Consider the following 25,291-nt stretch of genomic DNA (forward strand, 5'->3'; position numbering starts at 1 on the left):
GTTTAACAGACTTACTTCAATTTCTCCTTGATAATCTGCATCAATTCCTCCTCCCGTGACATGAACCCTTTGCAATGCCAAGCTCCAGTGAGCAGTTATCAAACCAAAGTGTCCTGGAGGAATCTGAATTCTTATTCCTGTATTGTAAACTGTCATTTGCTTCTGATTTCTCCTAATGAATTCCAGTGCATGAAGGTCCAGCCCTGCAGCCTGTGGGCTGGCCCTGGCAGGGGCCATCACAGCCAGAACAATTTCCCAGGCAGTCCAAGTCTCACTGTCCATGGCTGTGTTTGCAAATTGGGTGCAGCCGTGCACACCCAGGGGTTTCCATTTCCCAGTGGGCCCATTGTTAAGGGCATGGAGCCCATCTGGGAGATGGGTTCTCCACCGGGACAGGTTCCCATCTCCTCATTTTATCAACTGCTCTTTTAACAATTGTTCAACCAATCCTGTAGCTTGTAGATAGTGTGATACATGAAAAACCCAGCAGTCTTAATCACTGTGTTTTTCACAGGAACAGACAAAGCATTCCACATCACAGCATTGCCAAACCCTATAAAAATTGCCAGTTTTATCCCTTCCTCCGTTATTCCTTGTATACAATTCACAAAGTTTACCGTTGACATTTGGGTCTTTGCTAGTCCTTTTTTGTAGGGTATTTTAGTGTTACAGTGAGCAGCCAAAGGTAACAAATTGGAATTGTCAGCATTATTTCACATTATCGATTTTTAGTTATATATATAAATATATATTATTGTGTTGTTATAATTATTGTTGTTATTGCTATTGTTATTATTATTTTACTTGGACAAACAAACCTGAGCTAAACACTAAAACCCTCTTCTGTCACTCCACGTGGGAGCATTCCGAAAACAATTGTTCCTTCTGTTGGTGCTGTTAACAGAATCCCTCCTTGTCTTCCCAAACCCATGAGTTCTTTTCCTTTTTCCATATGCAGTGTTTGGATGCATTTTAAGACATCCAGCGGTTCAGCCTCTTTTAACCGACTGCCCCACTGCTCGCACGGTGCTCCGACCTCAGCCCCACTCCAGAGCCAGCGAACTCTGGGGAGAGCTTCCCTTCTGGGAATTACAGATGGGACTGATTCCTTACATTTATATTTTAAAAGTGACATTTTGTTGTGATCTGGCTAGACTTTGCCAGTTTTGTTTCAGCAGCGGGCAGAGTCAGCACCAAAGGCACAAACTCCACCTGAAGGAATCAGTGTCACTAACTGCAGCTCCAAGCAGCAAAGGATGACAAAAGGAGCAGCTCAGCAATGAATCCAATCATCAGTGCCAAAGATTGCCTGCAGGGATTAACAAAGATCCAGCACCAGTTCCCCTCAGACTTTGCCATCCCCAGATCCACCCATCAGCTGGGGAAGCTGTCACAGCCAAGGGCTGGAGAGCCACTCCAGACACTGGGAATTGCTGCAGGTGCCTCCAGCCACAGGTGAGGCTCCAACCCCGCTGTGAGAGAGGGCCCAGCTTTGATAGTGCTGAATAAACAAACTGACAGCACTTCTGGTGTGGGAATATCTGGTTTCATCCTCCTCTTGGGTCCCTACCAAAGCCTGGCCAGGCCTCAAGGAGGAACCAAGGGAGTCAACCCTGACCATACACCCCAAACAAGGCCAGATGTCGGATTTCATGGCCTTGTCTGGCTTCTAAACACAGAAAGGTCAATCCATGTTTCATTGATGAGTGGATACATCTATCACAGCGTTCATGACCATGAATATTTCAGTAATGAGCAGATGGACAGATAACCTTTGGCTGGAAGGTTCATTCAGAGATCACCTTTGGCTCAGGGCCTGTTGTTCAGGCCTCACTCAGGCCTGTTGTGCAGACCTTGGCACTTCAGAAACGAGGTTTAGTGGGGGGCTTGACACTGCTGGGCGACTGGCTGGACTGGATGAACTCAGAGGTCTTTTCCAGCAGAATGGATTCTATAATACCAGGATTCTATCTGCTGCATTCAGCTAGGTCCATTACTTAGCAGCATTACTTTAGTCCAAAAGCCCCCTCTTGCTCAGCTCTTGTGGCCTGAGGCTTCAGCTCCTTCAGCTCCCGGTGCTGAGCTGCTCAAGCTGAAGGAGACAACTGGGAGAGAAGAATAAGTTCATTCAATTCCTTCTGGGACACGGAGAGGGGAAATGTGAAAACAGGAGCATTGTTTGGTGTGGCCTCCTCTCTGCTCTTCACACCTTTCAGTGCTTTGACCCAGCCAAGAGCTTTCTCCAGGATTCAATGAAGCAGCTGTTCCTGCTCCCAGCTCTGGCTCTTCCCAGTCTCTGACCTTGACTGGTTTTGTCCCTCTTGCTGTGCCCTCTGTTCCCCCAGGGGGCTGCCCCAGACTGAGGGATCAGATCCAGGCACTGCTGCTGCTCCCTCGGGACCAGCCCCAGTTTGGTTGTTGCTGTCAGTGCCAGCAGAAGCCGTGGCTGGAGCAGCGGGTGCTGACAGTGCCCCAAGGCCCGGGGCTGGAGGGGTCCCTGGGCTGGGGCTGGGAGGGAGCTGCCCCTTGTTCTCCCTCTGCCTCCCGCAGAGCTGGGCCGGGCACAAGTGGGGCAGCAGAGCCAACAGGGAGCCTGCGAGTCTCTTGCAGCCGTGCCTGTTCAGAGTTTGGCCTTGGAGCTTCAGGTGGGCAAAGGCAGCTGCTCTGCTCCCTCTGCGTGTGCCCGTGTTCAGCACTGCTGCTCCATCAGTCTGTGCCCAGCAACGGGGAAAAGCCTCAGCCCTGCAGGGCCAGGAGCTGCCGGGCTCTGCCTGAGCAGCTCAGCCAGCGGGAAGGGAGCTGCTCCACACGGGAACCAGGAGCGAAGGACATGCCTTTTCTAGGACATGTTTTCTGTAAAAAAAACCAACAAAAACAACAAAAGCAAACAAAAAAACCCCGAAAAAAATATGAAAGATAAAAATTACCCCCAAGTGTGTAGTGAAAAATCTTCTATAACACTGGAGTAAGAAAGAGGTAACTGATCTTTTGAAAAAGAGAACTCAGCTTTGATTTTAGTTCCTTAGTTTGTTCACGTGCTAGTGAAAAGGATCCATTAGCTGCCTTCCTTGAGAGATTTTATGGATGTTTTCCAATATTAAGGTATTTTACACTGCAGTTAAAGGAATAGAAAATTGAAATACATGTTCTTCATGACTGTGTCTTGAGTGTAAAAATTTGCAGTTTGAAACTTGGACCTAAATGATGAGTTCAGCGGGAGAAATGCAGCACTCAATATGAATGATCAGCAAGTCTCATTTATTGGTAACTCTGCAACCACTTATATAGCATCAATAATTAGGCTCATACATAGTGCAAAAGCAAGCTCATTCTTGGATATTTTTATTTAAGGTCAACTCCACCTAATTCCACATTCCTGTGATCGCTCATCTATGCTGAATTCACATTCTTCTGATCACAGCATCCTGTTCTCAGTTAACAGTTATCACTAAGGCCTTCCTGACCTTGCAACATCTCACACCAACTGTACTCTATTGTCTCATTCTTTCCCAGCTAACTGCTGCATGGGAACATGACCTTTGCTCTCTAGCCATTCCTCTACAATATCCCACAAAATTCTAGAGAAATTCCACAAAATTCCAGAAAAATCCCACAAAATTCCCTAAATTTTCTCAAAACCCAACCAAATTCCTGCAACATCTCACAAAATCTCCAGCAATTTCCACAAAATCTAGTAAAAATCCCGCAAAATTCTTCAAGTCTCCTCCAAATCCCACAAAAATCCCACAAAATTCCAGAAACATCCCACAAAATCTCCTCAATATCCCACAAAAGTCTGGAAAAGCCCCACAAAATCGCAGGAAAATGAGACAAAATTCCCTAAATCTTCTCAAAGCACTACAAAATTCCACAGACATCTCACAAAATTCAAGAAAATACCCTCAAAATTCGTCAAGTCTCTTCCAAATCCCACTAAATTCGAGAGAAATCCTCAAAATTCCGGAATTGCCACAAAATTCCTTAAATCTTCTCAAAACCTTACCAAATTCCTGCAACATCGCACAAAATCTCCACGAATGTCCCCCAAATGCAAGAAAAATCCCACAAAAATCACTAAAGTTCCTCAATATCTCATAAAATTCCAGAACCATCTCACAAAATCTCCACAAATTTCCACAAAATCTAAGAAAATTCCCTCAAAATTCTTCGTCTCCCCCAAATCCCAAAAACATCCCACAAACATCCCACAAAATCTCATCAATATCAGAAAAAATTCTAGAAATATTCCACAAAATTCCAGAAAAATCCCACAAAATTCCCCAAATCTTCTCAAAACCCAACCAAATTCCTGCAACATCTCACAAAAGCTCCACCAATTTCCACAAAATCGAGGAAAAATCCCTCAAAATTCTTCAAGTCTCCTCCAAATCCCACAAAATTCTGGAAAAGCCCCACACAATTCCCTCAATCTTCTCAAAACCCGACCAAATTCCTGCAACATCCCACAAAATCTCCACAAATGTCCCCAAAATTCAAGAAAAATCCCTCAGAATTCTTCAAGTCCCCTCAAAATCCCACAAATACGCCACAAACATTCCACAAAATCCCTCAAAATCTACTCAATCAATATCCCACAAAATACTAGGGAAATTCCACAAAATTCCAGAAAAATCCCACAAAATTCCCCAAATCTTCTCAAAACACTAGAAAGTTCCACAGACATCTCACAAAATCTCCACAAAATTCCACAAAATATAAGAAAATTCCCTCAGAATTCTTCAAGTCTCCTCCAAATCCCACAAAATTCAGGAAAAGCCCCACACAATTCCCTAAATCTTCTCTAAACCCTACCAAATTCCTGCAAATCCCACAAAATCTCCACGAATGTCCACAAAATTCAAGAAAAATCCCACTAAAATCACTAAATTTCCTCAATATCCCACAAAATTCCAGAACCATTTCACAAAATCTCCACAAATTTCCACAAAATTCAAGAAAACTCCCACAAAATTCTTGAAAGACCACCAAAATTCCAGAAAAAAATCCCACACAATTTCCCAAATCTTCTCAAAGCATTTCCACAAAATTCCACAGACATCTCACAAAATCCCCACAAATTTTCACATGATCTAAGCAAATTCCCACAAAATTCTTCAGGTCTCCTCCAAATCCCACAAAATTCTGGAAAAGCCCCACACAATTCCCTCAATCTTCTCAAAACCCTACCAAATTCCGGCAACATCCCACAAAATCTCCACGAATGTCCAAAAATTAAAAAAAATCCCACAAAAATCACTAGATTTCCTCAATATCCCACAAAAATCCAGAACCATCTCACAAAATCTCAACAAATTTCCACAGAATTCAAGAAAACTTCCACAAAATTCTTGAAAGCCCCTCAAAATTCCAGAATAAATCCCACAAAATTCCCCAAATCTTCTCAAAGCATTTCCACAAAATTCCAGAGACATCTCGCAAAATCTACACAAATGTCCACAAAATCTAAGAAAAATCCCTCAAAATTCTTCAACTCTCCTCTAAATTCCAAGAAATTCAAGAGAAATCCTCAAAATCCCAGGAAAATGTTACGAAATTGCTTCAATCTTCTCAAAACCCTACCAAACTCGAGCAACATCCCACAAAATCTCCTCGAATGTCCAAAAATTCAAAAAAATCCCACAAAAATCACTTGATAAATCTCCACCAATTTCCACAAAATTCAAGAAAACTCCCACAAAATTCTTGAAAGCCCCTCAAATTTCCGGAAAAATCACACAAAATTCCCCAAATCTTCTCAAAGCATTACAAAATTCCACAGACATCTCACAAAATCTCCACAAAATTCCAAAAAATTCAAGAAAAATCCCTCAAAATTCTTCAAGTCTCCTCCAAATTCCAAGAAATTCAAGAGAAAACCTCAAAATCCCAGGAAAATGTTACAAAATTCTTTCAATCTTCTCAAAACCCAACCAAATTCCTGCAACATCTCACAAAATCCCCGCAAATTTCCACATTATCTAAGAAAATTCCCTCAGAATTCTTCAAGTCTGCTCAAATTCCCAAAAAATTCTGGAAAAGCCCCACACAATTCCCTCAATCTTCTCAAAACCCAACCAAATTCCCGCAACATGCCACAAAATCCCCACGAATGTCAAAAAATTCAAGAAAAATCCTACAAAAATCACTAGATTTCCTCAATATCCCACAAAAATCCAGAACCATCTCACAAAATCTCAACAAATTTCCGCAAAACTCAAGAAAACTCCCACAAAATTCTTGAAAGCCCCTCAAAATGCCACCAACATCACACAAAATCTCCTCAATATCCCACAGAATTTGAGGGAAATTCCACAAAATTCCAGAAAAATCCCACAAAATTCCCTAAATCTTCTCAAAACACAACCAAATTCCTGCAACATCTCACAAAATCTCCAAGAAAGTCCCCAAAATTCAAGAAAAATCCCACAAAAATCACTAGATTTCCTCAATATCCCACAAAAATCCAGAACCATCTCACAAAAATCTCAACAAATTTCCACAAAATTTAAGAAAACTCTCACAAAATTCTTGAAAGCCCCTCAAAATTCCAGAAAAAAATCCCACAAAATTCCCCAAATCTTCTCAAAACATTAGAAAATTCCAGAGACATCTCACAAAATCCCCACAAAATTCCATATTATCTAAGAAAATCCCCTCAAAATTCTTCAAGTCTCCTCAAAATCTTACAAATATGCCACAAACAGCCCACAAAATCCCACAAAATCTACTTAATATCCCACAAAATTCTAGGGAAATTCCGCAAATTTCCACAAAATCCCACAAAATTCTCTAAATCTTCTCAAAACATTAGAAAATTCCACAGACATCTCACAAAATCCCCACAAAATTCAACATTATCTAAGAAAATTCCCTCAAAATTCTTCAAGTCTCCTCCAAATCCCACAAAATTCTGGAAAAGCCCCACACAATTCCCTCAATCTTCTCAAAACCCTGCCAAATTCCTGCAACATCCCACAAAATCTCCACGAATGTCCCCAAAATTCAAGAAAAATCCCACAAAAATCACTAAATTTCCTCAATATCCCACAAAAATCCAGAACTATCTCACAAAATCTCCACAAATTTCCAGAAAATTCAAGAAAAATCCCTCAAAATTCTTCAAGTCTCCTCCAAATTCCAAGAAATTCAAGAGAAATCCTCAAAATCCCAGGAAAATGTTACCAAATTCCTTCAATCTTCTCAAAACCCAACTACATTCCTGCAACATCTCAAAAACTCTCCACCAATTTCCATAAAATCTTGGAAAAATCTGGCAAAAATCTTCAAGTCTCCTCCAAATCTCAAAAAAATCTGGAAAAACCCCACACAATTCCCTAAATCTTCTCAAAACCCTACCAAATTCCCGCAACATCCCACAAAATCTCAACAAATTTCCACAAAATTCAAGAAAACTCCCACAAAATTCTTGAAAGCTCCTCACAATGCCACAAACATCTCACAAAATCTCCGCAATATCCCACAAAATTCTAGGGAAATTCTACAAAATTCCAGAAAAATCCCACAAAATTCCGCAAATCTTCTCAAAGCATTACAAAATTCCACAGACGTCTCACAAAATCTCCACAAAATTCCAAAAAATTCAAGAAAAATCCCTCAGAATTCTTCAAGTCTCCTCAAAATTCCAAAAAATTCAAGAGAAATACTCAAAATCCCAGGAAAATGTTACCAAATTCCTTCAATCTTCTCAAAACCCAACTACATTCCTGCAACATCTCACAAAATCCCCGCGAATTTCCACATTATCTAGGAAAATTCCCTCAGAATTCTTCAAGTCTGCACAAAATCCCACATAATTCTGGAAAAGCCCCACACAATTGACTAAATCCTCTCAAAACCCTACCAAATTCCCGCAACGTCCCACAAAATCTCCACGAATGTCCCCAAAATTCAAGAAAAATCCCACAAAATCCTTGAAAGCCCCTCAAAATTCCAGAAAAATGCCACAAAATTCCCCAAATCTTCTCAAAGCATTACAAAATTACAGAGACACCTCACGAAATCTCCACAAAATTCCACAAAATCTAAGAAAATTCCCTCAAAATTCTTCAAGTCTCCTCCAAATCCCACCAAATTCAAGAGAAATCCTCAAAATTCCAGAAAAATCCCACAAAATTCCCTAAATCTTCTCAAAACACAACCAAATTCCAGAAACATCTCACAAAATCTCCACCAATTTCCACAAAATTCAGGAAAAATCCCGCAGAATTCTTCAAGTCTCCTCCAAATCTCACAAAATTCTGGAAAAGCCCCACACAATTCCCTCAATCTTCTCAAAACCCTACCAAATTCCAGCAACATCCCACAAAATCTCAACAAAATTCAAGAAAATTCCCACAAAAATTCACTAAATTTCCTCAAAATCCCACAAAAATCCAGAACCATCTCACAAAATCTCAACAAATTTCCACAAAATCTTAGAAAATTCTGTCAAAATTTTTCAAGTCTCCTCCAAATTCCAAGAAATTCAACCTCAAAATCCCAGGAAATCGTTACCAAATTCCTTCAATCTTCTCAAAACCCTACCAAATTCCAGCCACACCCCACAAAATCTCCACGAATATCAACAAAATTCAGGAAAAATCCCACAAAATTCTTCAAGTCTCCTCAAAGTCCCACAAACATCCCACAAAATCCCACAAAATCTGCTCAATATCCCCCAAAATTCTAGAGAAACTCCACAAAATTCAAGAAAAATCCCACAAAAATCACTAGATTTCCTCAGTATCCCGCAAAAATCCAGAACCATCTCACAAAATCTCCACGAATTTCCACAAAATCAAAGAAAATTAGCTCAAAATTCTTCGTCTCCTCCAAGTCCCACAAACATCCCACAAAATCTCTCCAATACCACAAAAAATTCTAGAAAAATTCCACAAAATTCTAGAAAAATCCCACAAAATTCCCTAAATGTTCTCAAAACACAACCAAATTCCAAAAACATCTCACAAAATCTCTACCAATTTACACAAAATCTAGGTAAAATCCCGCAAAATTCTTCAAGTCTCCTCCAAATTCCAAGAAATTCTGGAAAAGCCCCACACAATTCCCTCCATCTTCTCAAAACCCTACCAAATTCCAGCAACATCCCACAAAATCTACACAAATGTCCACAAAATTCCAGAAAAATCCCACAAAATTCCAAGAAAATCTTCTCAAAACCCTACCAAACTCCAGCAACATCCCACAAAATCTCCACAAATGTCCACAAAATTCAAGAAAAATCCCACAAAATTCCCTAAATCTCCTCAATATCTCACAAAATTCCAGAAACATCTGACAAAAATCTCCATAAATTTCCACAAAATTTAAAAAAAATTCCCACAAAATTCTTGAAAAGTCCCACAAAATTCCAGAAAAAAATCGCACAAAATTCCCCAGATTTTCTCAAAACTCTACCAAATTCCAGAAACATCCCACAAATTCTGGACAAATGTCTACAAAATTCAAGAAAATCCCTCAAAATTATTCAAGTCTCTTCAGAATTCCAAGAAATTCCAGAAACATCCCTCAAAGTCTCCTCAAAAATTTTTAAAGTATCCCTCAAAAATTTTAAAAAGCCCCACAGAATTCCAGAAAAATCCAAGAAATTTCCCTAAATCTTATCAAAAACCTACCAAATTCTAGCAACATCTCACAAAATTTAAACAAAGGTCCACAAAATCCAGAAAAATCTCACAAAGTTCCCTCAATCTCCTCAATATCCCCAAAAATTCTACAAAAAATCCATATAATTTTACAAATATCCCACAAAATTCCAGTAAAATCTGATTAAATTGTTAGAGTTCAGGAACACACATCATCACACAATGATTATATGAAGGTGCTTTATTGAACAGCTCTGGGTGTCAGGGGTACACAGACCCAAATCTGACCCATCTTGCTTTTGAGCTGAACATGTTTTATACTCTATCGTTATATAACTTACATATTAATTATTAAACTTACATTGTTCTATTGTATGCATTGTTTTTACCCAAGCATGGATTTCTCGTGATCCCACCCCAGCCCCCTAACATTGTTCCTCATGTTCTTTAAACAATAATTATATCTAATCACATCTAACAATTCTATCATTTATCATATATTGATTACACAGGTGCAGATTCACATGATCTTTAGCAAGCACAAGGCCTAACATTTCCCAGGACCTACTTTTCCCAGGGCTTGCCAAGCTTAACTTTCTTTCTAAGTCCCCAAATTTTCTAAGATTTTAAAACCTTTTACTATCATTCCCCCCTTTGAAAGCATTTTCACTTCACTGTAAGTGCAAATGTTTTCACTTGACACAGTCCTTTGTTTCTGAGTTTACACTCGATGTTCTTCGAATCCTTGATTGATGTAAACGTTGTCCTGGATGCTGTCAGGAACTGGAGAACCAGAAGATGGTGGGGGTGGATCTCGTCTCAGTGCCTTTATTATTTTCTGGTTCCAGGATGTTTTCTTCTGTATTTCTCCCTTGAAGATGCTGTAAATTAACCAAATTGCTAAGAATACAATTAGTAAGATGATCACACTCTCAATGATAGATTTAATCCGTGAACTCACATTCCATCCTAACCCTTGGAAGATTTTGCCTAACCAACTTGTAGTCAAATCCTTTTGCTCTTCCTGTGCTTTGTGCTCTATTTGTTGCAACTGATTGATGTCATGTTCTACATCTGCAGTCACATTTGGGATGTGGACACAGCAATGATCAATCCATCCATTTAAAAACCCACACACTCCATGCTCTTTCAGGAGTAATAAATTGTAATTGTACATTTAGTTCTTTAAATCTTTCCCAGATCACTCTTGCCAATTTCTCTACCTGACCTGTAGGTTTGTACAACATTTCTTTATTCTGATAGTTTGCTCTAGGACCGAGCAAGGACTCTAGGGCCCAGCCAAATTTCACTCTACAAGAGGGTTCTTGCCAAGTGTCATCCTGATTCTGTTCCTATCCTAATCTTCCCTAGCTATGCCTGTGTCTAGCCACTGAGTTGTTTTTAAGCACATTTCACATTTTGACATTACTGATTTTGCTATTGTTAGCATCTGTACCGAGATTAATTTTTGTGTCATCCATTTCACCAATGCCTCTGCACCCCAATGACATTTGTTATGTTTCATTTATAGAACTTCTCTCATTATCAAGGGGGTAAACACTATTTGTCTTTGTGCAGTTACATACCTCTCTTCTGAATTCTTTTGTGCATTTAGAAAATGTCCCAGTTTCTCATCTTCTACTGAATATTTCGGTTTTGGAGGCAAATTAAATTGAGATACATTAACTTTTAAAGATATCAATGCCATTGTTCTTTGCCCTTTTTGAGCAATCTGTCGACCTGTCCAGTCTGCTTTTCCATTTTCTTCACCAATTTTGGAGCTTCCTGATTGGTGTCCTTTGCAGTGCATAATTGCTACTTGTTCAGGTTTTGTATTGCTTTTATCAATTGCAGGACTGCATCTTGATGTTTAATGTGTGTACCTTGAGAAGACAGCAGTCTTCTTTCTTTCCACAGCACTCTGTGGACATGCACTACTCCAAAGCATACTCTGAGCCAGTCCAGATGTTTCCCCTTTTCCCTTTACTCAATTCTAGTGCTCTGCTTAAGGCAACCAGTTCTGCCCTCTGGGCAGATGCATTTGCTGATAATGCTTTTGCCTCCACCATTGCACTGACTGTTGTTACCGCATATCCAGCGTATCTGGTCCCGTTCTCCACCAAGCTGCTTCCATCTGTGAATAGCTCTCACTCTGCTTGCTCCAGTGGGATGTCTTTCAGGTCTTCTCTTGCCAAATAGGTGTCCTCTATTACTTCTACACAGTCATGCTCTAATGGGCCTTCTTCAGTTGTGGTACCCAGGAACAGAGCTGCATTCAAGAGGTCAGTTGTCTTTAGTGTGACATCATCCTGCTCAGTCAGGATTACCTGGAATTTCATCATCCTGCTTGGAGATAGCCAATGGCCCCTCTTTTGTTCTAAAACAGTGCTCACCATGTGTGGCACAGAGACATCTATGTGTCTACCCATGGTGAGTTTCCTGGCTTCTTGTGGCAGCATCACGCTGGCTGCAACTGCCCGCAGGCATGAAGGCCATCCAGCACTCCCCTTGTCAAGCTGTTTGGAAAAGCAGCCTACCGGCCTTTCCCAGCTTCCCAAACCTTGGCTCAGCACTCCCAGTGCTAGGTGTAGTCTTTCATGCACAAACAGCTGGAAATCTTTGGACAAATCTGGCAATCCGAACGCCGGAGCAGTTGTCAATGCCTCCTTCAGTTTGAGGAAGGCCTCCTTCTGTGCTCTGCCCCAGGTAAACGGCTGCATCTTCTGGGCCTCGTCCAGGGCTTTTGCAATTAGTCCATAGTCCATGATCCACAGGCAGCACCACCCTATCATCCCAAGGAAGACTCGCAGCTCATGCACGTTCTGGGGTTTTGGAATAGCACAAATAGCTTGAATACAATTAGTACCCAGCTTACATTGCCCTGGTGAGATTTCACATCCCAGGGAAATCACACTCTGCCAGGCAATTTGTGCCTTTTCTTTCGACTCCTTATATCCTCCCATTCCCAGCTGATTTCAAATTTCAATTGGTACCTTTATGCAGGTTGTTTTCTCTTCTGTAGCTATCAGTATATCATCAACATACTGTAACAGCAGGTATTGTTTTCTCACTACTTGCCCGTTCTCAGTCCAAATCTCCAGCTCCTTCCCCAGCTGGCTTCCAAATAGGGCTGGACTGTTCTTGTATCCTTGTGGGAGTCGTGTCCAAGTGAGCTGAGTTTTCCTTCCGATTTCTGGATTTTCCCACTCAAAGGTAAACAGTTACCTACGTTTTTTGTCAAGGGGTGTGCAGAAAAAGGCATCTCTTAAATCAAGTACAGTAAACCATTTCTATTTCTCTTTTATAGATGTTAACAATGTGCAAGGATTAGCTACCACTGGGTAAGTATCTTTAGTTATTCCATATATTGCTCTCAAATCCTGCACTAGTCTTTATTGGTCAACACAGAAATTTGGGCTCCAGTGTTAACTACAAAAGTAAAAAGTGGATGTATAGGACCCACTATTATTAAGAAACAGCTCAGACTATTCAGCCTAGTCTTCACAGAAGTATGGAGAACATCGTTTATTTCTATCTTTAGCACACTTTTATAGGGTTTTACAGGGTCCCCGGGCTAAGCAAGTTACTCTTGGTTAATCCACACAGGTTTACATTTTTTCTCTTATACACAAGGATATTGTTTTGCTTCATTCTCTCTGCTTCAGGAAAGTTTCAAGGACATGAGCCTTTAATATCACAACTTATACCAAAGGCTGGTTTGTGCAGACAGGCCTTTACTAAAATATCATGCCCACCTTCTGTTCAAATATTCTCTACACACTATTGCTGTAATCAATATGTCTCCAGTTTTGTTATTTCTTGTGAGCATTTGAAATAAAAGCAACCTCTGCCTCTCTGCTCACCCAGGAGAGGCAGAGTTCCCAGTTTCCCTGATTCTGAGGCTCTTTGGGCTCCACTCCCAGAAGCTGAGAAGGAGACGGCTTTGGCTCACAGCCCAGAGCCTGTGGAGCTGTGCTGGGTTATCCAATGGGGCATTCCATACAATGAACTTGGGACAGTGCCAATTAGAAACAACTTCACTCAACTTGGAAGTGAGAAGCCATCTATTACCTTGCTGGGGACCCCCTTCTTTATCTCCAGTGACCACCAATACTGGCAGTGAGAGATTTCTTTTCTCTTGTCTGGGTTTTCCTTAAGAGAACCAATGCATCTAACACCTTTGCTTTCTCTGATTTTTCTTCTGCCATTTTTACAGGTCCATCATTTCTACTGGAATGAATTAGCTCTTTTGGAGGGTAAATTTGATTCAGGACAGAGGTTTCCCCCTCTTCTTTCCTCACTTCTTTGCTTAAAGCCAGTTTTTGGAGCTGCTGTAAAACAAGCTCCCAAAACTGAGCAGAGTAGAGTTTGATTTTTGGCCAATTTAAATTTTCTTTCATCTTGTAAAGAACACACTCTATCAATCACATTTTCCAAATTAAACCAGTAACTAAGCGCCCACTTTTCCCCTCTTGGAGAAGGTCTGGCATTGTGTTTTGCTAACAGAGCATAAAATGCAGCTTTAACTTCTGCACTGCCCTTTTCATTCATTTTTACAAAGGGAAAACCACTACAGGGAGGTATAAACTTCAATTATACACACACCCACACCCACACCCACACCCACACCCACACCCACACCCACACCCACACTGCTTTTTGCTTCCCTGTGTGGGTAAAAAGACCAAATCTGCTCAGGAGGCACTCTTTCAGTTTAAAATTCTGATTGTCTCTTTGCTACACCAAGCACTCAAAATTCATACACACAACAACAACAAAAACATTCCCACCCTTTTGCACTAAGAGATCTTTTGTGAAATTCTGCAGACAGAGCCCTCAAGTGAGTGTGGGGTGCTTTTCACCTCGGCGTGTGCAGTTTGTGGGAAATTCGAGTTGCCCCCCTTGCTTTCTAGACACCGCTCACTCTCTTGGGAGTGTCGGGCTGGGTGCGGCTGGAGCAAAACATCTTTCCCCTAATACAGACTGCACAACAAACCTGCAGCCCCTTCTGTCTGTCACAAATCCTGTCCGTGACTCCAGTTTAAATGTCACGATTCGCTAACGCCAGTGGGAGTCGCGAGAAGTTTCTTTGATCTCAGAGGGCAAAAAGGACACAAAGGGATTTCAGTTGAAATCACAACAGCAATAATGTACATTTATTTTAGTGATAACAAGTGTTATGTGATAGAGGAGAGGGAGTGAGAGAGAGAGAGAGGAGAAAGAAAACAAAGTAAAGAAAGAGAGAGGTTATAGCTACCAACAGATGAGACAGTGTCACAGGGGTCTTTTTCCATGGGGAGATCTCACCAAAATCAATTCAGCCTTATGTAATTCTTCCCCAAAGTGACCTTGTTTCTTATGTGCTAAGAAGCACCCCAAAGGAGAAGCACCTGCTATGAGAGCATTGCTGCCCAAAACCCCTTTAAGCTTCTCCATGTCACAACTACAATACACCACAAATGCCGAACCTGCGACGCTTTCGCAGTCGTCTGACAGACGGCGCCCAGGCAATCCCAACAGGAATTCCTTTAGCCCAACCAAGCGCAGCTTTTGCTGCGTCTTATTGGCAGGCACCCAAACCAAAGTGAAAGCACCTTACCTCTTCTCCTGGGGACACTGTGAGCAGCGCAGACGGTCGCGGCCGATGGGCTCCCCGAGAATCCCTCGGTGCCGGCTGGAGCAGGATCGGGTCGCGAGCTCGCTCAGCAGCACTCACAAGGTCCCATCTGGGTCACCAAAATGTTAGAGTTCAGGCACACACATCATCACACAATGATTATATGCAGGTGCTTTATTGAAGAGCTCTGGGTGTCAGGGGTACACAGACCCAAATCTGACCCATCTTGGTTTTGAGCTGAACATGTTTTATACTCTATGGTTATACAACTTAGATATTAATTATTAAACTTACATTGCTCTATTGTATGCATTGTTTTTACCCAAGCATGGATTTCTCGTGTTCTGCCCTCAACCCCCTAACATTGTTCCTCATGTTCTTTAAACAATAATTATATCTAATCACATCTAACAATTCTATCATTTATCATATATTGATTCCACAGGTGCAGTTTCACATGATCTTTAGCAAGCACAAGGCCTAACTTTTCCAGGACCTACTTTTCCCGGGCTTGCCAAGCCTAACTTTCTTCCTGAGTTCCCGAATTTCCTAAGATTTTAAAACGCTTTACAATCAACTCCAGACAAAAATAGTCCTGCCTGAACAGTCACAGAGTTACATCAATTTTTAACTTATATAAATTTTTCCAGAGCCTGCTGGCTGTGTTCAAGGTTTTCTCCCTATTTCCTCCCTAGTGCACATTCTCCAGAAACTCTGCTTTTACATCCTTTTGCATTGATTAAAGTTACCTGCAATGACCAGTCAATCCAAACCATGGGAAAACTTGAACTTCAACGTTTACCTAGGCAAAATATTTACCTCCCACATCTGAAGCCATGAGCTGCCAAGTACTGTCCCCACTGTCATACCCTGTCCCCTGGAGGTCTGATGATGCCATCATCAGTTTGAATATTTTGGTAATTTCCACATTGGCATTCAAATCCTTGACTAGAAAAATCACAAGTCAAGATTTCTAGGATTCTTCCATACTGTCATTCTCACCCTGGATTTTAGAGTGCCTGAACAGTCAGACAAGGTTTTAGTTTCAGACTCTACAAAGTCCCTGCTGTTCGGCGATCCCATTCCATCAGCATATAGTCCTGATGATTCCTTTAGGCAGGAGCAGCAAAGGCAAGAATGAGCCAAACAAGCTGCTCCTGTGTTCTCATGTCCTGCACAGCAGTAACTGGGAATTTAAGAATGGATTCAGGAGACAATGGGAGCACAGGGAGCCACCAAGACTTTGGGATGCTGAAATGGACCAGCCTGGTGCCAGTGCCCGGGCTGCACCGCGCTGAGCTCCAACTGGACGATCTAACAATGGTTGAATGGACACACCATGGGCCACTGGAGACTCCTACTCCTAGTTCTGTGAGCTACACTATTCACCTGTCATTCACCAGATGATTTTTTCATCTTTGCTTGAAATCCAGGAGAGGAAAAGGTCAACATGGAAAAGTGTTCTCCCAATTCTAGTGACACCTATGCCTGCACACCACCTGTGCCCATGGCAGGGTGGTTGGAGACTGGATGATGTTGATGCTACTTTGCAACACCAAGTGCTCAGGGATTCTGGGATTGCCCAAGTGGAGATCAAAACTGAGCCGTGTAAGTCCCTGCTTTTTTTCAGCACATGCTGCTTCTTCCTTTATTCCAAGCAAGTCCAGGATTTTATTTCATGTGTCTTTAAGGTGCCTGGACAGAAGAGAGGGAGGGCAGCTGCAGCATAGGGCTCCTGCCCCATCAGACTCTTTCTCTCTCTCTCTCTCTCTCTCTCTCTCTCTCTCTCTCTCTCTCTTTCTCAGGATGGCGCCAATGCCGCTGCCTTGGGACACCTGAGTGTGGAAGGCGAGCTTGCCCTCAAGCACGGCCATCCAAGTCAGCCACGGGCACAGGCTGCAGCTGAAGCTGGCAAGCATTGCTGTGAGGCTGCAAGTGAAGAGAAAGCCATTGTGGCCAACTCTGCTGAAGCCTTTTGCCAAAGCAAAGGCAATTGTGCCCACAGCCTCCCCCTGTTTGGCACCCGGCTGCTGCGGACGCCTCAGTGCGCAGGTGCCGACGTTGGGGCTGCTGCTGTTCCTGGGCACACTCTGCTGCTGTTTCTGTGGGTTCCAGAGCCGCTTGGGCAGCAGCCACTGGGCAGCCCTGCTGGAGGAGACATCGCCACCCTCCCCATGGTGGCAGCAGCTCTGTGGGCCCCGAGCTCTGTGTCAGGAGGGCCTCCATCACAGCAGCATGGCCTGGGCAGCCGCGAGGGCCTGGGCTGGCCACCAGCCCTGCCTCTGCCCACTGCCCCTTCCTGGAGGCACCCAGTGGCCGTGGCCTGGCAGCACACCCTGCCCTCCATGTCCCCAGCCAGCCCAGCCTGGGCACCTCGGGCTGTCCCCACCCTCCTGCTGGGGTGGTGTCCCAGCCTCCAGGCCTTCTGCTGCAGGCCTGGGGGACATTTTGGGGCAGCACCGGAGCAGCCGGGTGTCAGGGACCAGGCGGCTGCCCGGGGGCTGCTTATGGCCTCTGACACCCAATTCCTCAGGGCTTCCCACCACCCCGGCTCTTCCAGGGCCTTCTGTCCCCTTGGAACCTCCTGCCACCCACTCCCTCACACATCCCCCTCGTGCCTTCCCACTGCCTTGTCCTGTCTGGGCCTCCGCAGCCCCTCATCCCTTCACGGCCTCCCAGCACCCCGTGCCCTCAGGGGCACCCCCAGCCTGGCCCGGCAGCAGCGCCGCAGCCCCACAGGAGCTCCAGCAGCTCCTCAGCCATCACGGCAGCAACACACGGGCAGCAGGACACAGATGGCGCTTCCTGCCTGCCACAGGGCTTGTGGCTTCAGCACAACCACCAAAGGCCAAGGGGCTTCTGGCCATTTCCCCTGCACCACTGCATGCCCCGGCAGGTTGCTGAACACAAGAACCCTTTTCCCTCTCTTCCCCTATGCCCCACACACCCTGGGCAGCAAAAGAAAGGTCTTGGGACTCTTGTGGTTTATAACATATCCTATATTATTTACATACTAGATGGAAACGAAACGAAGAAAAAAACAATCTCTATGAAACAAAAATAACAGATGGCCCATGTGGCCCCAGAAGATAGAGCCTCTCAGCCCTAACATATCCTATATTATTTACATACTAAAAAGAAAAAAACAGAAGAATACAATTCTTATGAAATAAAACATCCCGGCTAGCCCAGGTGGCCCCAGTAGCCAGAGCCTCCAAAATCAGTGCTGAGCACATCTCCAGCAGCGCAGCCAGCCCAGGCCTGACAGACGAGGCCGTGTCCTCCATGCCCTGAGGATTTGGTCTTGCATCCTCTGCAGGATGGAATATCGGGCACTCTGGATGGCCCGGAGGACATACAGCGTTTCAAGTGCCAGGTCTGACACGGCACCGCTTCTGTCCTCTGTCAGGCGTTCGAGGGCTGCAAGAGAGACGAACAGAGCCACGGTCACACCCCAGAGCTGTGGGGGCCCAGCGAGAGACCCCCTGCCAGGGCCATGCCAGCCGGCTCTTGCCTTGGCCAGGAGGGAGCAGGGACCAAGGGGGTCAGCCCGAAGCTGCTGGCCACAAATGCCCCACGTGGCCCTGAAATCTCACTGTGCTCTGCCCACGCCGCCCCTCATCGGCACAGGGAGCAGAGCCCTCCACAGCCAGGCCAGGGCTTGCAGCTCCCCCGACAGCCACCGCTGTCAGCCCGCTGCCCTGGCTCACCTCTGCACAAGACCTGGAGCTCTGCGTGCTGCCCCCTCAGCTGCTCCCCTGCCATCCCTGAGAACACAGAGCCTGTCAGGGTCCCAGCAGCACAGCTCCCTGCCAGCGGCGCTGCCAGCCCTGTGGCCACACGGCCTCCTGCCCCGGCAGGGCTCAGCCCGGGCCCTTGCCGCACCCTGACCCAGCCCAAGGGCACGGCTGCCAGAGGCCGGCAGCAGCAGCCCCGAGGGCAGCCGGGGCTCCAGGCGCCGGGCCCGGGTGCCGCTGCCGGGGCAGCAGCCGGGGCTGGGGCCGAGCTGCGGCGGGGCGGGGAGGGAGCCCGGGCTCGGGACTCACCGATGACCCTGATGGCCGCCGCTCGCAGGGTCTCCTGTGGGTCCTGCAGGTACTGCAGGGCCCGGCGCAGGTGCTCGGCCAAGGGGATCCTGTGGTCGGCCAGCTGGAGAGAGCGGCAGGAGGGAAGGGTTGGCGCGGGCTCTGCCCCTCGGCGGGGAGCTGCTGCCTGCGGCCAGCCCCGGCCTCCCGTGCCCGGCCAGCCCTGAGGCCCGGCCAGCAGCCGCTGCCGCCGGGCTCTGGAGGGGGCAGAGGGCCGGCTGCAGGGCCCGGGGAGCCGCGATGCCGGCCCGGCCCGCAGCCCCGCTGGGCCGGGGCTCCATCGGCACCCGGCTCGGGGCCACAGGGGGCTGGAGAAGAAGCCGTGCGGCCCCCGGCTGCAGCAGTGGGCAGGGGCACAGCTGCCAGCCCCACACACCGAGCACCGGGGTCAGGGGGCTTCTCTAGCCTGAGGCTGGCACTTCCAGGCCGTCCTTACCACGAGCTTGGCAAACTTCCACAGCTTCTCCTTCCTCACAGCTTTCTCCAGGTCTGGCCTCTTCAGGAAGTCAGCCGCGCGAAGGAGCGTTGTCCGAGAGGCCTGGGGAGCAGCAGAGAGCCGCAAATGGCCCCACAAGGCAGGGCACAGGAGTGTCCCAGTGCCAAGGGCTGGAGGAGGCTGCAGCCTGCAAGCCTGCGTCAGGGCAGGAGGCAGCTGAGCCCCCTGCCAAGGCGCAGCAGCAGCCCAGGAGTCCTCACCTCTGCCACATGCCGATTCTCATCTTGGCAGTGGAAAAAGAGTGGGAGCAGGCTCTGGTACACTCGTTCCTTCAGGGGCTTTCTTCCTTCTTCTTCTGCCGAAGACATTACTCTTCGAAGGAGAAACATGGAGAGCAGCTGCACCTGGCTATGGGGCTGTATGAAAGGAAGGAAGGAAAAATGACCTCATCATTGGCTTCTTGTGGCCCACATTGGTGCAGGTCTGCAAATGCTCAGGGCACAAAGTGTCCGGGCAGCAGGCAGTGGCCGTGGCTGGGGCACAGAGCCTTACATTGTCCAGGAGTTTCAGGAGCGGCTCAGCCAGCTGCAGGGCCCTGCGCCAGGATATTGGGGTGTCTTCATCCATGAAAATATAGCTCAGGAGAGCAATGCTCATCCTGGCCACATCACTGTCCAAGTCCCACAGGAGGTGCACTAGTCTTCCTGTCAGGCTCTGAATTCTTTCGGCCTGTGCAGAACACAAGGGTGTGAAAGCCCGGGCAGCTGCCGCAGGGCCCAGAGGCCAAAGGGCTGTCCCAAAGCACTCGGGCAGCTGAAGCAGGAGGCAGGAGAGCTGCGAGGAGCTGCCTCAGCGCCCAAGGCAAAGGCCAGCCAAGGCCAAGTGACAGCATTGCCCAGCCTCATGCTGCCCACACGGCTTCAGCTGCTGCCCCCTTCTCACCATGGAGGGATGGTCCCTTAGCAGGAGGAGAGCCCTGAGAACCTGGTGATGCATCTCTGTGGAATTGTACCACAGGTACTTATACAAGATATCCATTAGGCTGTCACCACAGTCACTCAAGTCCAGGCAATCTAGGAGCTGAAAGGCACAGGGCAGTGAGAGGGGAGCCGGCCGGCAGGAGCCTGGAAGTGCGCAGGGCTGGGCCCAGGCAGCAGCACAGGGCGCGGGTGCCATCCCAGGCAGCTGTGGCTGTGCCAGGGGACAGGGCTGGCAGGGAGCTGAGCGAGGTAGTGCTGGCCATCAGGCTCACCTCCACAAGGAATGCCATGGCAGAGACATCCCAGTGTGGCAACGGTTTGCTGAGCACCTCAAGCAGGTAGCTTAAGATGCCTTTACACAAGTGGGCGGATGCACGGCGCATTACCCTGGAAGGCAGAAAACAACACAAAGAGTCTCAGCAAGGGTGCGAAAAGCCTCTCCCAGGACTGATGGACACAGTTGTCCTATTGCCCCAGCACCCTGTGAGGGGATTTGGGCCCTTGAGATGTGGCTGCTCCTGGACACGTTCCTCTCGCAGCCTTTTGCAGTCTCTTTGGCCATCCCTTGGTGACGAGGCCCTCAGGCCCATGGCCATGGGGACTGTGGGGGGCATCCCGGGCAGGGGGCACAAATGCCAGAGGCAGTGGGGAGAAGGGGGGCTCACCTGGCCAGCAGACCCATGGCATAGTGGTGGGTGTCAGCACAGAGCAGCGTGTCCCAGCCACGCTTGCGTTCCATTGCCACCACCACATGCTCCAAGTGGAGACTGCAGAGCAGGGCCTTCAGGGTCTGCACTGCAAACCTGTGTGCACAGCAAAGCCCAGGTGACGCTGGGAGCGCTGGCTCTGAGGCTGGGGAAGTGGCAGGGACAGGAGGAGTGGCATGGAGCACCTGTTGGGGCTGGTGGAGAGGCCGTGTTGCTCCTGGCATTCCTTCCAGAAGGTATGGATGTCCTCTGTCATATACAAAGTACTGAAGTACGTTTGGAAGAGGAGATGCACAAAGAGGCGGGGGAAATAGACTGTGAGGATCTGTGGGCAACAGGGCCCCTGGAGGATCTTCCACATCACCAGAGTTGCCTGCAGAGGACAAAGCAGCCCGAGACAGCGCTCAGTGCCGGGGCGTCCGTGTGGCAGGGCCTGAGCGTGGCAGGGAGAGGCCGGGGGAGACGCAGGGGGAGCAGCGGGCCTGGTGGCCCTGAAGCTGCCCCTAGGCCAGGTTTGTGGCCAGTGCCTGAAGCAGGGAGATGCAGTGGGGGAAGGAGGCAACAGAGCTGCTGGAGAGGCGGCCGGCCTTGCGGTGAGCAAAGGCCAGCTCCAGAAACTCACAGTCAGGGAAAAGACAGCCGTCTTGTCCCCATCAGAGGTGCCCAGGTTTTTCTGCGGCCAGCTCCCCACCACATTGATGAGGAGCGGTGTCACTTCCTCTGAAATCCAGGGCGAGAGCAAGATGGTCGTCCACATGGCCATAGCAGCTCTGTGGGGTCAGACACAGCACCGTGGGCTGGGCAGCAGCGGGGAGCTGAGCTGGCCACCAGCTCTGCCTGTGCCCACTGCCCCTGAGCGGCAGCAGCAGCCAGGCAGCCCAGCCCTGTGGGGACAGGCCCCTGAGAGGCAGGCTGGCAGCACGGCAGCGGGCTCGGGGGCCGACTTTGTAGCAGGGCTGGCAAAGGGAGCAGCCAGAGGGCCCTGCAAGTCTGTGTTGCTCACAGCCCTGGGCCGGGCTGTACAGGGTGATGGGCTGGGGAGCCCTGAGGCCTCGGGGCAGCTGGGCCCCATACCTGTCACACGTTGGGGCCACCCGCAGGAGAGTGATGGCCACATCATCAGGCTCTGCCTCGGCCACTTGCATCAGGGCCCAGTCCATCCTGTGCTCAGCAGCCTCATTGGCCATGAGCCACTGGTGGATGTACCTCACCACGCCGGGCACCTGGAGAAGGCACAGGGAGACTTGGAATGCTAGCAGAGGGAGTCAGCAACGTGCCCAGCTTCTTCCCCAGACAAGTGCTTCTCTTCCAGCACGCTGCCATGGCCTCAAAAGCTCCAAGTGAGCAACAGGCGTGGCTTGGGAAAGCCAAGCAATTGCTGGAGGATCAAAGGCTGGCCACAGGCTGCTTACTTGCTCTGGATTGAAAAGAGCCGTCTCTACAAGCAGATCCAGCTGGGCAGCGCTGCTCTGTTCTACCAAGACCTCTGAGGATGCTTTGACCTCAGTGTCCATAGGTCTGGTGTCTTCCTTGCCAATTCTCGTGATGAATTGGTAAAGAAACTGTAGGAGAAGGGCAGGAAGGCAGGGAAGTTGCATGGAGTGCTCCAAGTGCGGTGCTGGGCTGAGCAGTGCCAGCAGGCCCAGCGCAGGTGGGGATGGCTGCAGGTACCTGCGCTGCTCTGCGGAAGCGGCCACGGGCGGTGTCCTGCTCTTGTGTGCCGTCCATGGCTGCATCTGGCAAAGAGCAGCCAGAGCTGAGGGGCTGCGGGAGAGGCCGGAGAGCACAGCCCAGCCCTGCGTTCCCCAGGCAGGGACAGTCCCGGGATGCCCCAGGGGATGCAGCACGGCCACTGCTGCGGGGGCAGCCCCAGCCCCTTTTTTGTGCTGTCCATGGGTGTGTGTCCACAGGACAGTGTGGGATGGGATGAGATGGGATGCAATGGGATGGGATGGGGCCAAGATGGCCGCAGGCACCAGCCCTGTGGCCCAGCTCTGCCACTCACCCTCCTCCAGCGGCTGCAACTGCTGCACCTCTTCGGTCTCTGGTGCTGGGGCAGCTCCAGGGCCTTCTTCCTCTTCTTCCTCTTCCTCCTCCACCCAGGCCAGTTTGGGCACTCTTGGTGGTCGCTGCTCCGTATCTTCTTCCAGACTCTCCAATCCTTTCCATAGAAACAGCACGAGGGGATGGCATGGCATGGAATGGGATGGGGCCAGGCTGGCAACAGGCACTAGCCCTAAGGCCGAGCTCTGCAACTCACCCTCCTGTGGTGCCTGGAACTTCTGCACCTCTTCAGACTCCTGTGCCAGGACAGCTCCAGAGCCTTCTTCTTCCTCCTCCTCAAGCCAGGCCAACTTGGGCACTCTTGGGGGTCGCTGCTCCATGGCAGTGACTGGATTTCTGGCTACTTGCAGGAGAGATGGCTCGGAAAAGCTCGGAGTCAGCAAGTCCTGCAGTCGTGCCTGGAAGGCACCTGCAAGACTCAAGTCCTGGCAAGACTGCAAGACAGCGAGTCCTGCACTTGGGTCTTGAGGGCTCCTGCCACAAGGACAGGAGGCTCCTGGACAGGGATTGTGGTCTGGTCTCAAGGGCAGAGACTGCAGGGATGGGCGACACGTCGGAAAAGCTCCGGGTCACCAAGTCCCACGGTCTGCCCTCAAGAGAACCTTAAGAAGGAAGGCTCAGCAAGGCCACAGGTCAGTAAGACCTGTGGTCTGGCCTCGAGGTCACCTGCAGTAATAGTGCTTCAGAAAAGCTCCAGGTCCGACACAAAGGAGTGCGCTGTGCGGGGGCTCCTCACAGCACCGCTCTGGCGCGTCCTGACCCGTCGCGTGCACCGAGCACTGTGGCGTGGCCCTGTCACCGCCAGCTCCTATGTCAGCACGTGTCACAAAGGGCCCTTTGACATCTGCTCCCGTTGCCACCATCCCACGGTGACCGTGCTGCAGCATGTCACAAAGGGCCCTTGCACACCCTGCCCTCCGCCCTGGGGCCGCCCCCATCCCCCCCCAAGTGGCCCAGCTTGGAAGGAATCCCTTGCCCAAAGTGTCTAAGACAGCCTGACGGGATCTTTAGGAACAGCTTGTTAGAAATGAAATGGAGGCAAATTTATCAATAAGAATTTTATTGAAAACTTTGCAAAATTTACTCATGCAAATGTCTCAGTGTTGAGAGACAGGTGTCTGCTAGGGAGGGCAGGAGCCTCCCTTGGAATGAAAAATGTAGACCCCCTCCCTCCGAATTATGATAATCCTGAAATCAAGGGGCTCTCAGGCAGAGATCTGGGGATAGGAATGACAGTTCTTTACTAATATTTATAACCAGGCAAACAAACAACAATAACTACAGCGTTAGCAAGAAAACAGAGCCAGGGACCCCGTGACAGCTTTCTGGGCTGAGACGGGAAAGGATGGAGGAGAGGCTTTGTTTCACAAACCCCCTTGGGTTGGCAGTCAGTGCTGGTGCTCCTGCAGGGCTCTGAGGAACACTCAGCTGGAACAGCAGGGATGAGCTGAGATCCCGGGCCAGTGGCTGAGGTGGATCAGCAGCTCCGTGGCGGTGGCTGGCACTGCCACACGTCCTGGCAGGACAGGGGGTGTGAGGCCACCAACGAAGAGGGAAGAAGAAGAAGAAGCAGCAGCTCCATCTGGGTGATGGCGAAATTCCCTTCTCCCCACCACAACAGCTCTGCACCCAAAGTGTTCTTCTCCGAAGCTGAAGAAGCCACCAAACTGTCCCCACCCTCCCCTTTTCCTGCCCCCTTCCCCCCCTGGGCCCAGCCAAACTCTTTGTTTTTCCTCAAGCACCCACCAGGTACTCGCAGTTAAGTTTTCCCTGCAAGTCATGAGTAAAAATTCCACA

The 25,291-nt window shown here is 48.1% G+C and overlaps 1 protein-coding gene across 2 annotated transcripts; it reads right to left on the reverse strand.

The window, feature by feature from the left end:
- Positions 1–18,203: 18,203 nt before the first annotated feature.
- On the reverse strand, positions 18,204–24,319 carry LOC147645882 (maestro heat-like repeat-containing protein family member 7). 2 transcript variants are annotated; one of them, XR_015282095.1, is made up of 16 exons: positions 23,691–24,319; positions 23,436–23,591; positions 23,102–23,166; positions 22,843–22,992; positions 22,505–22,653; positions 22,053–22,200; positions 21,616–21,803; positions 21,389–21,526; positions 20,996–21,110; positions 20,686–20,823; positions 20,296–20,472; positions 20,004–20,159; positions 19,744–19,845; positions 19,219–19,371; positions 18,933–19,097; positions 18,204–18,642 (listed from the first exon to the last, which is right to left on the reverse strand). XR_015282095.1 is itself a non-coding variant. In XM_086874163.1 (16 exons), exons 1-16 carry the CDS (start codon positions 23,812–23,814, stop codon positions 18,443–18,445), a joined length of 2,166 nt encoding a protein of 721 aa, XP_086730289.1. In that variant the 5' UTR covers positions 23,815–24,319; the 3' UTR covers positions 18,204–18,442. The 2 variants fall into 2 exon arrangements, 1 of the variants encoding a protein (XP_086730289.1); XM_086874163.1 differs by having other exon boundaries at positions 18,933–18,989; positions 19,269–19,371.
- Positions 24,320–25,291: the final 972 nt, after the last annotated feature.

The sequence above is a fragment of the Cyanistes caeruleus genome, unplaced genomic scaffold (genome assembly GCF_971803275.1).
Source record: "Cyanistes caeruleus unplaced genomic scaffold, bCyaCae1.hap1.1 HAP1_SCAFFOLD_149, whole genome shotgun sequence".
In the NCBI taxonomy this organism is placed as follows: domain Eukaryota; kingdom Metazoa; phylum Chordata; class Aves; order Passeriformes; family Paridae; genus Cyanistes; species Cyanistes caeruleus.

Coding starts and splice junctions, on each gene's coding strand:
- LOC147645882 (XM_086874163.1), bottom strand. CDS start 23,814: ATGGAGCAGCGACCCCCAAGAGTGCCCAAGTTGGCCTGGCTTGAGGAG. Junction 22,993..23,101: donor GCTTCCGCAGAGCAGCGCAG/GTACCTGCAGCC, acceptor CTTCTCCTACAG/TTTCTTTACCAATTCATCAC. Junction 18,990..19,268: donor GGCGGCCATCAGGGTCATCG/GTGAGTCCCGAG, acceptor CTGTGTTCTCAG/GGATGGCAGGGGAGCAGCTG.